At 40.0% G+C, this 11,106-nt stretch overlaps 1 protein-coding gene and 1 pseudogene across 2 annotated transcripts; one reads left to right on the top strand and one right to left on the bottom strand.

The window, feature by feature from the left end:
- Window positions 1-307: 307 nt before the first annotated feature.
- Window positions 308-4,865, bottom strand: LOC145463509 (uncharacterized). The gene is made up of 4 exons (XM_081447260.1): window positions 4,712-4,865; window positions 2,746-2,807; window positions 1,241-1,340; window positions 308-589 (listed from the first exon to the last, which is right to left on the bottom strand). Exons 1-4 carry the CDS (start codon window positions 4,861-4,863, stop codon window positions 535-537), a joined length of 369 nt encoding a protein of 122 aa, XP_081303386.1. The 5' UTR covers window positions 4,864-4,865; the 3' UTR covers window positions 308-534.
- Window positions 4,866-5,299: 434 nt separating this feature from the next.
- LOC145462907 (uncharacterized) lies at window positions 5,300-9,119 on the top strand (annotated as a pseudogene). The gene is made up of 2 exons (XR_014041265.1): window positions 5,300-6,037; window positions 7,218-9,119. The product of XR_014041265.1 is annotated as an uncharacterized LOC145462907 (transcript).
- The last annotated feature ends 1,987 nt before the right edge of the window (window positions 9,120-11,106 follow it).

The raw sequence follows: 11,106 nt of genomic DNA, 5'->3' as shown, positions 1-11,106 counted from the left end.
AAGCACCATTTTTGGGTGGGTATCTAGATGCCGTCAGAGATGCTAACAAAATTATCCAACAACAGGCCAGCAAAAGACCACGCCCACTACAGGCAATGACATGACGCACATAAAACTTCATTAATTTACAACTAAAAGTTTATCGACTAAGAGTTACTGCAGGTCATTGACCCAGAATATACAGAATTGTGCCTATTGTAGTGAACTTTTATCGATGGGGAGACTTTGTGGTGCCTATCATAAAAAGTGTGCTTTTCATTAGGGTTCAATCCTGGACAACATTGCTTGAAAACCACCTTCACAAAAATTAACAAGTCTAATGTCAACTTTAATAGGTGTTGCTCTCTGAGCATCACATATTGATTTATTTATAATGAAAATTTGTAACAAAAAATCTAAGTGTTCTTAGTATTACAATGTTTGCAGAGCTTTCACGTGACACTCTTATGCTACCTACATCTACTTCTACTTCATTACAAGTTGCCAATACATCAATTAATGGATTAATCTAAGGATGACAGACTGCTCGTCTGTTTAGTTTATGGACAGAATCTCTATTTCAAACAGGAGATCAGCATTTGCAGGAATTGTGTGTACAGTTAAGGAGTATAAACAATTCTTATGTCCTAAACAATCACCTGTCTATAATTTTAAGAAGTATAATTTAAGCATTTTTGTCTCTCATTAGTTGTTACCTGTTCTTGTTAAGTGACCAAGAACATTTGGTCATGACTGGCTGATTGTGAGCAACTTTATCATTTATTTTCAATTTACATTGCAGGCATTTTCTTCCCCTCCTCACTTTTCCCCTCTTCCTAAGCCTTCGCATACCTCTCAAGATTTTCAGTCACTTCTCGTACACTTGGGAAGAAAATCACATCAGAATTATTGGTCACGGGACATTTTGTCATCAGAGAGACGTTGTGGTATATACAAGTGATGTTACTTACAAGCTCCAAACACAATACATATACACACAATCAGTGTCACTACTTCTGCTTGGCTAAACTACTGTGAATTTGCCTCAAAATAATAAAATAACTAAGTGAAGCACACCAATTCCCTCCTCCATGCCTTCCAGCTGATTAACTGGTTCACCAATATGCACTGCTCATGTTTCAAAATAAAAATCCCACATGCAAGAACTCATTTCACAACATGCACTGCTCATGTTTAACAATAAAATACAAGCTACAAGTAGAACTCATTTAAGAATAATTATTTGTAACTGAAAGGATATCCCCAAGCTGGAAAACCACGTGATCCATAACCCTTTGCAGCTGGGATAGTGAGCTTGGCTATTTCACCTTTACTCATTGTCATGCATCCTTCATCCCAACCTGGACATGAAAATGAAACACATTATTATATGGCTTGTGTTTGTAGCTGATGTGACGCACACTATGATTGGCTAACTCTGGGACGTTACTCTCCCATGCTGTGCATGGGCCAATTAAAGGCAGGCAAAGACAAAGCAAAAAGCCAAATAATAAACATGTTATTAACCTCAAACATTCGATCTTTACAGGAAAATCTCAAACCTCAGCCTTGCAATATTGACCTGGCTATTGCTCGGTCAATATGGCAAGGTCTTGGTTAATATTAATACACTGATTAACTGTATGCACAGAGGCTGACAAAAAGAGATGTCTGCCTTCATGCACTCACTGCATCCTTCAGTAAGGAAGGCATTTAAAACTCTGACATGAAATTTCTCCACAATGCTTTACATAGTATTTTGGATCAATTAAAAAATAAAACAAAACAAACAAAAATAATATTAAAAAATATATTAAAACAACACATAACACTACACTACCGCAATCTGATTGGTTCTCAGCACAGTCCATATTTTCCTTTCTCTGACCAATCATGGTAATGATGGGAAATGGCAGGTGAAATCGACATGTTGGTCAATTTTCATGAGTAAACAAGAGGTAATCATCAACCTTTGCCCTTTTTACACTTCAATCAACGATTAATCCACACAAGTTTATCTCTATTCACTTTACGATGGCGAGGAAAGTCACTGCAAGTAAATTCAAATGGGTGTTTTAAAGCTGTGGGAGTTTCTTTCGTTGTTTCTAAGTGGCGCTGTAATGACATGTTATCTTGTGTTTCTCCCGGTTTCTCATGGTGTACAATTTTAACTAAAAAAATGAGTCAATTTCAGTTGATTTTACCTCTTTGATCATTGGTGTATTTGAGGGAATTTCTGTGGAATACCCTTAATGAATTTCCTAACTTTCTGCTATTTAATTTACAGTATGAAAGCCTGATTTCAAGTGATTTGCAATGAGTGACAGAAAATTGTTTTTGTAGTACAACTTCAAACTTTGCACAAAAATTCACACCAGAAAATAATTTTGAAGAACTTAGTGGTGAACTAAATACAATAAATATTAATTTGTAAGAAATGTATCCGTTCTTTGATACATGCTTTTGGGTCTAATATCTAAGTTAGCCATTGCAAAATTTTTTACGAATGATTTGTAGATGGCACGTAAGCTGATTTAGAGACACAATGGCATAAACAAACCCACTTGTAAGCCAGTTTGCCACAGGAAAAAAAAATAAACATGTTACTTGCCAGCTTGGAGTCAGTCTGTGTAGTGAAAAACTGTGACCTTGGGCTTGAAAATGTTGCCTGAAGCCATGGGCCTCAAGCAGCATTTTCAAGACCTCAGTCACAGTTTTTCACTATATGGACCTCCTAGGTGGCAAATAGCATATATATACACTGACCTTGGATCACTTTCCCCAATCCAACTTGGAATGTGAATGGTTTCTGACCTGGATCCTTTGTACTTTAAAATAAGATTTTTAACAGTTGTAATAATAATATTACAATAATTATAATTATGAGCTAAGTATTTCAATGGGTGAATAGCCAGATAAACAAGGTGGTACCAAAATATTAAATTGACCATCACTTGCACAAAACAATACCAAGAAGTGTGTTTTTTTTTTCATATTATTATTGTTTTAGTAGAAACCTTCCTTGTTATCACACAGAGTTGTAATCTTGACTGCAAATAATGGTCAGTCTTCAGGCAGTGACTGATCAAATTTTTCCCCTTATCCAGTATTATCCTGTCCATGGTCAGCTATTGCTTCAGGCAAATTTTATTTCAATCATCAGTGACTACCGGTAGATCACTTTACAGATAAAAAGAAATTAACTTGAATGCAATTGGTAGCTCCCTGGTATGCGCCTTTGTGTTGCAATGATTGTGCATCACAAGTATTAGAATAGGGCACTTTGAGCTAAAGTTGAACAAAGCATGGACCATACAGGTCTAGGAGCTGGGCCTCGGGAGAGGGTGGTGAACTCCCTTATATAGGCTATATAGGTATGTGCAGCCCCAAAGGGTATGAATTTTTAGCTGTTCTGCCTTTTGGTCATAAATAGGATATCCATTTTGGTCATTTTGGTCTCAAATAGGGTATGGTTTTGTACTCTTGTTTTGAATATGTTTTTTTTTCTTTAAAGGAGCTACTTTTCCATCATTATTGATAAGACCATCAACAAAAGCCCCTTACAATGCCTTTAACATCGGTCTGAACTAGGTGACTAATCATGAGACAGGTCGGAAACAGGGTATTGATTTAAGGGCTAGGTCTTAAATAGGGTAGAGAAAATTGAATATTTTGGTCTTACATAGGGTAAGGGTTTTGGGAAGCGGGACATATACCCACACCTGATTTTTCTGGGAGTACCCCGCTGGGAGCTGGGGGAACTTAGTAGACTTGCAAATTCAGATAGGCATTCATGTTTAAACTCCACCAATCAAAACATTGCTCTGTCATCCCTTATAGAGTGATGTTGTCGACTTTCATTTTTTAACTGATCAAAATGGTGACTAAGGGTGGGTTCCTTTGGGGTGAACTAGATCAGGATCAGTGATCCAAGATCACTCGGATCATAGTTCATCAAAGGAGCCGAAGAATCCACTCTGGTCATGAATTCATTGGATCCTTTGATGCACCATGATCCAAGTGATCTTGGATCACTGATCCTGATCCAGATCACCTCAAAGAAATGCACCCTAAGTAAGACAACGTTGTACAGAAGATGTGCCTGTTGTTCATCATAGTTACACAGATACAGTGAATGATTGTTTGAACGTTTGATTTGTCCTTTTCAAAATTAACCACTAGCAGCCCTGTAGCGTAAATCAGACACTTTCTATACCTCCTAATTTTTCTTAAGTCAAATGCATGTGATTTTCATACAACCTGCATATAATATTCCGTACATCACCGAAGATTGTAGAAGATTCCCGTGGATGTTCCGACAAATTTCCGGGGTCGCTGAATGTAGCAGCATGAATTGCCAAATCTTGACACCATCTTGCCAAGATTACGCATATTTTGAGGAGATTACTGAGGCGAAGTATGGTGAGATCTTGCTGTGTTGGAGTCTTTCCTGTTCAGATGTATCGCGCACACCTGATATTTGGCCGTTATCATTTAACAAACAAACTTAAAGCTTATAAAGTCTATAGAAGAATGAGAAAAACTAAGAAATGAAATAACTGGTTGAGAGGCATACCTTTAGAGGCAAAAGTTCGTAGAAATATTCAAATACAGATTCCAAAATACAAGTCACGCAATGCTCATTGCAGGAAGTTCAGTGAAATCGAACACGCTTATAATCACGAGTTTCCACAATTTATAATGACTATCATAGTGATCGGAAAATACATACCTCCAAAACTTTTTGGGTGGATTTGTATTTAAAGATCCAGTACAATGTACAGTTATTGTCGCGCCCTTTTGGGGTGTAGGACCGCTCCCAGCTCTCAAGACCTCTTTGTGAACACCCGCCATTTTGTGAAGATTATATGTCCCAGCATTCATTGCCGCTGCTACAATCTCGTTTCCAGTGACTGCGGCCTTGTCGTAGGAGAAAAGCGTGTAGCTAGTCACGTGAGGACCGTGAGGTCTCTAGGAGGAACTTGCCACTGATATGATATATATATTTTAGTACTACCACACCTAAAATGTGTGTAATTAGCTCACAAGAACAAATATGATGGCTACGAAGATACAAGGAATATGTTTAGTTTCTTACAAAGTTCGCAAGACTTTGGTCACTTTACATGCAATTTTGGGAATTATTTTCTGATGAAGTCCCACCTCAGCTTTCGTTGACACGACACGCGGAGACAACAAAGGAGATTGCTCTCTGTCCGTGATATTTGCGTGTGACAGTTTGTTACCTTTGCTGTGTTCAAAGAAGGCTTTTAAGTTCTAAAATTGTCAATGTAAATCTCACCAGAAAATGAAACAAATTTCCATTGTGGAGATGTTTGTCAGCGCGACCGATAAAACGCAAAGCATATACAGTCGATCCGTAGTGAGCCCAAGATCTTTCTTTGTCCTGGGCAAGTTTAAATGAATTTGACCGACTCGACAAAAGTTATTTGCCCTGAGGCATCCGCACTGTTTTTTCACAAGCTGCTGCGTTTCCTGGAATGGGCATGAGGCCATGGGTACTCCAGTTATTGCGATTCAAGTTGAAATAAACAGGGTAATCTACGCCATGCTCAGTAGAATGTAGTGATGTGCAGAGGTGAGCTCTGCTTTCGATGTAGAGCAAGAGGGCGGAAAGAAACAGAACTTGTCAGCGACGCCTGTCATAAAAACAACAGAAAGAAAAGCGGCGTCCGAGGCAGGACGGCAGCTCAAATTACTTTTTCCTTGCTTGACAAACCATCCACAGTGATAAACGTTATGTTTTGACAAGTTTCAACCGCGAATGATCAATGAAACCAATCAGGCGGTTATCCACGCATTCCGGGAGTAGCACGTGGTCTCTACCAGACGCCCTTAGCTGATAAGCCCCAGGACATTCAAAACATACGTTGACGAGCATGACTTCTCTACAGGTTTCTTCGTTAGAATCCATGGGGGACAGACTTCTATCCTATTGAAGCTTGAAGATGTTGAAAAACGTTTAATAGAAATCGAAGACAACACTCATCCAGACAGGGGTAACAGAAGTAATTTTCGTCTCAAAAGGGAAGAGAAGGTAGGCTAAGAAATGAGCTCGTTAAGAGATTTTATATTCCCCAAATTTGTTTCTAGACTTCGGTAGTCAGGTCGTTAGATTAGTCATAGCGTTTACCTAAAAAGAAACGTGGAGTGAAATGGCCAAATTACGATTTAATCATGTCGCTCTGCTTAGACTAATAATATTCATCTTCCTCTACAGTCAAAACAATTAATACTATATGGTTGCATGCCGCTCAGGCATCCAAACTGGCGTGTTACTAAGTTTAACAAAACAATACAATTAGCCGGGTCAGTAGTTTAAGGCAAATAAATGCCTTAATGAGTAGTAACTTCTAATCTTCTTGAAATACCTTCATAGAAATACATCGTAACTTGTCCGAAGTCGTGTGTGTCTTCCCGGGCCATCGATGGTGAATCATGATCAATCTTTCTGAGATACTGTTGCTACCCACAGCTGCAGTACCCCGGCCCCAGCCCTAAGGATATCTAGGCCGTATATATATTAGATTCGCATCCAAGCTCTTTAAGGCGAAGGTCTACCTGAATTTAAGTGAAGTTTTAGGATTCAAAGTTTAAAGAGGGATTAGAAGGAAAAAAGAAGTTTTGGAACCCCACCAGACAGTTGAACGCCCCCCGAAAGGGCACCCCAGGTTGGTGGACAACTGTTTATTGGTGTACGTCTACCAATTTTTAACTTCAAATTCTAATTTTAAAGCAACATCAAATCTTCAAAATTTCATATTTCCATAAATTTTACTAATCCATCGAGAAAAACTATTTATCCCCAAATATACCTAGAAATCACCGCTCTTCGCGGCGGTTTTGATATCTGTACGGTCGTGTTAATTTAGACTCCAATTTCATGTTAAAAGTACTCTTTATTAAATTGTACAATTCATGATTCAACGAAAAGACGGTAAATTTAGTCTTCCTGGCCTCAAAAGGCATACAGGAGAGTTATTTCCTTTTATTTGAGTTACGATAAGCCTTGTGGAAAGCTAGCTCTAGGACAGAACTGTATCAAGATTATCAGTGACGAATCAAATTCTGTGGCTATGTCCAGACAGATATGCATAAACATCATGGAGAAAGTCCTTTATTGTTGCGCAATAACAAAAGTGTATTGTATTACTCATAAACACACGAGTTCCACTCTCCAACGACTGAATTACTTTTTGACTACTGTTCGCTTTCAGGAGATGAAGGATCGCGTTCACAAGCTTGCGAAAGAAAGACAGCTCGGGAAACCAGCCGAAGAAAACGAAGCATCGGCAATGCAGCAGGAAACTGCAGTTTCCTATCTTTAGAGTAAAACTCTATTTTTTGGATAGAGAAACTGTTAAATCGTTCTGCGTGGGATAAGAGCCATTTACACTTTAAATACAAGACCTCATAGAGCTTGAAACTGGACCACATAGTTTAACAAGTTGAAACCAGTTTTTGCAGAAAGGCCCTCTCGACTCCAGCTCAGTGAATTACAATATGTAAAGTGAAACTTTTGGAAACCGGTGATGTAAGACACGAAATAGTGTGAGGTCTATGGCGCGTTTTCAGGGTCAAAATTAAAAACTAACTTTTCCACCTTTCCTTACCTGCTAAGTAAAATCTCTGTCATTTCCTGTCTTTGAAATTAGACAGTACGCATCTCTTTTGACCTCCGAAACAATACATTCCGCGTTTCCTGAATACTAAAATCATAACATCCGGCATATTTTGACCTTTGAACAAAATTCTCTGCATTTCCTGACTTCTCTCGAATTTAAAGTCCGGCATGTTCTGACTTTCAATGTAATTAGTTACCGAATACCATACTACTTAGTTTAAACATCTCAACTAAACATCCCATGCCGGCACCTGACAAGCCATTTAGTTCATAATGAAATCTCGCTGCTGAGCCGACATTCTGATTTGCAACATTTGCAAATGCGCGTTCTCTGACTTCTCGATTCTACCAGGCGTCTTTTCCGCGCAAGCCTGGATCCCCTGATGCAAACCTAGTGCCAGGACCGGGGGTTTTCCCGGGGATTTATGAATGGAGTCGACGGCACAAGAGCAATTCTTGAGCAGTCTCCGCCATGCATCATTCGACCTTGCAAGGAGACTTCAACAGGACACAGTTAGTGAGGATGTGGCTGATTATGATCTGTTCCGATTGGAACAAATTTCTCGCCATTTGGTTCGACTTGCTGACAACATGCAGGTGTTTGATACAGTTCGACCCTCACTCGCCACTTGACGCGAATGTTGTCGGAGGTAGAGCGGAATTGGTATCATTCCTCCCCAGCAGTAGCAAACCAGCCTAGAACGGTTGGGCGTCCTAGGTTCGAGATTCCACGGGAGCAACTGCAATATCTTGCCGATTATGAAATCAACTTACCCGACATGTCCAGAGCCCTTGGTGTGAGTGAGAGTACCATAAAAAGACGTATGCGGGAGTACAATATCTCCATTACCGACAGGACGACAACCATTAGTGATGATGACCTTGATAACATGGTAAGATCCTTTCCTAGGGATTTTCCAAATGCGGGATATCGGAGGGTCCAATCGCAGCTAGTGTTGCGCAATATAAATGTGCCCCAGCTGAGAGCCCGAGAATGCATGCAAAGAATGGATCCGGAGGGACTTCCAATGAGATGGCTATTCCTTACACCAAGAGCTGTGTACTGTGTTAGTGGGCCACTTGCACTATGGCACATAGACGGGAATCATAAATTGATCAGGTGAACCTTATTCGTAATTGATTATAAATAAAATTTATTCAGATTTATTGTGCCTAGTTTCTAATACAGGTGGTTGTTGGTTAGTCTCCTTTCCAGCCGGTTTTTTTTGGCGGGGGGGGGGTGGGGGGATGTCACGCAACGCTTTCTCCAAAGAAGCGTTGCGTGACACCAAAAAACGGCTACGAAGGAGACTAGTTGTCGGTAGTGAGGACAGAATCCATCAAAGGACAGCAAAGTATGGACTCATGTATTTTTAAGTTTCAGATGGAAGATTGTAGTGCATGGTGGAGTTGATGGATACACAAGATTTCCTGTATATCTTAGGGCTGGAACAAAGAATACCGCAGCTACTGTTCTTGGCCTTTTCCAACAAGCAGTGGCAGAATATGGACTCCTCTCAAGGAATTTTTAATAAACCCTTGTTAAAATAAAGTGTACAGTAGCCTCCAACAAAATCACTTTTCAGTCATCAAAATGCTTCTCAAGACAAATAGATTTTCAAATTTTCCACGGTCTTCACCCCATTTTCCTCCCCCCCCCCCCTCCCCCCGTGCAGGAGGAGGTAAGCCATTCCGGCACTCCTCTACACGTGTGGCCTCCTTTATCATGACCCTAGAGTGCGCCGCCTACTTTATGATTTCCTCCTGCTACTTTATTTCAATTTGAAACCCCTGATCACATGTCATGTGTATTATTGTAGGATCCACGCCTACGCGGAAAAGACGCCTGGTAGAATCAAGAGGTCATCAAACGCGCATTTGCAAATTTTGCAAATCAGAATGTCGGCTCAGCAGCGAGATTTCATTATGAACTAAATGGCTTGTCAGGTGCCGGCATGGGATGTTTAGTTGAGATGTTTAAACTAAGTAGTACGGTATTTGGTAACTAATTACATTGAAAGTCAGAACATGCCGGACTTAAAATTCGAGAGAAGTCAGGAAACGCGGAGAATTTTGTTCAAAGGTCAAAATATGCCGGATGTTATGATTTTAGTATTCAGGAAACGCGGAATGTATTGTTTCGGAGGTCAAAAGAGATGCGTACTGTCTAATTTCAAAGACAGGAAATGACAGAGATTTTACTTAGCAGGTAAGGAAAGGTGGAAAAGTTAGTTTTTAATTTTGACCCTGAAAACGCGCCATAGTTTGGCTTGCCTCATTTATATAATGTATGTTGCAGAAGTCGGTTACTATGTTGTTACTATGTAACACTGCAGAGATCCGTTCTGTGTCATCAAAGGTATGTTTCTTCCTGAATTTGTTCGAGCTTTTCGTTTCCTGAGCTTGATATGTAGGTTTATACCTCTTTTGTTCGTTCCGGCACCACATGATTTAAATTTAGCTAAATTTAGATGTTCACGTCTGTTGACTGTTTTGCGTCATGTATACATTTGTAGACATTTTTCTCGCGCCAATAAATTGAATTGTTATTGTTCCCTCTCTTTCATGCCAGTCATTTCAAGGGGACGGTAGTGCATAAACAATGGTGTGACTAGGCGGATTTTTTTTCGTCTCGCGCTCCGCGCTCGTGTATCGCGTTTCGACCTTTCGCTCTCCTGATTGGTGCGGCGTGGTCATCTTGATTGAAAAGTGTATCAAGCTCGCTTGAACGAGTCCAGGAATATCGAGCATGACTTGCACAATGTCGTGCAGCAAAGTTTGTGAAATTGTGCTCGCCTCAGTCAAGATTTTTTAAACTTGACGTGGATGGTATGTATTCGATTTTACTCAGATTAGAGGTTAGATACTTAGTGGCTCTGTTACCACTGGATGCATCAAAAGCTTTTAAAATCTTTCAGCTGCTGTTGTAATTATCGATCGTGCGCGAAGATCAAACAGGAACCAGGGAAGGAGAACCAATATTTGATAGTCTTATTTGGCAACCTCGCTTAGCTTTTCTGTGTCGTTTTTAGTGTCCAGATAACGTGAGACCGAATTATTTTAGAACCTGGCGACTGGTTGTTATTTTCCCTGCAAAAGCGAATTTACCCCCCGAGATTTACTCGCGCTGACAGTTCTCAAACAAAAGGCTTCCGATTTTCGGAGCAAGAGGATGAAATGATCGTCAAGCTAATGAACGGTTAGAGTTTTAAAAACCACAGGAAAAGCTCTTAAGACGAACATTTGACTTATTCAGGCCTTCCAAATGAGTATAGTATGTAGATACATGTAGCACTATTATGATATGATTTTAGCTCGGTGACAAAGTTGTAAATCAATAAATGATCTCAACCGTGAAAAGCAGTAGGCGTTTTTCAAAATCGAGGGCTTTGCGGGCAAGCGTTCCCTCTCTCGCACCACCACCCCCTGCTTCGTCGAATGTTTTGCTCTTGCTCCAATTTACGCGAGGCTCAGAATGCGGA

This window comes from Orbicella franksi, chromosome 12 (assembly GCF_964199315.1).
Source record: "Orbicella franksi chromosome 12, jaOrbFran1.1, whole genome shotgun sequence".
Lineage (NCBI taxonomy): Eukaryota > Metazoa > Cnidaria > Anthozoa > Scleractinia > Merulinidae > Orbicella > Orbicella franksi.
The sequence above is the reverse complement of the archived record's forward strand: the minus strand, read 5'-3'. Positions and strand labels throughout refer to the sequence as shown.

What these genes read in the sequence shown, in the direction of transcription:
- LOC145463509 (XM_081447260.1), bottom strand. Translation starts at nt 4,863, where the DNA reads ATGAATGCTGGGACATATAATCTTCACAAAATGGCGGGTGTTCACAAA. An exon ending in ATTGGGGAAAGTGATCCAAG is followed by an intron (nt 1,341 to 2,745) that starts GTCAGTGTATAT and finishes TTTCATGTCCAG; the next exon opens with GTTGGGATGAAGGATGCATG. An exon ending in CGTGGTTTTCCAGCTTGGGG is followed by an intron (nt 590 to 1,240) that starts ATATCCTTTCAG and finishes AACTGTACACAC; the next exon opens with AATTCCTGCAAATGCTGATC.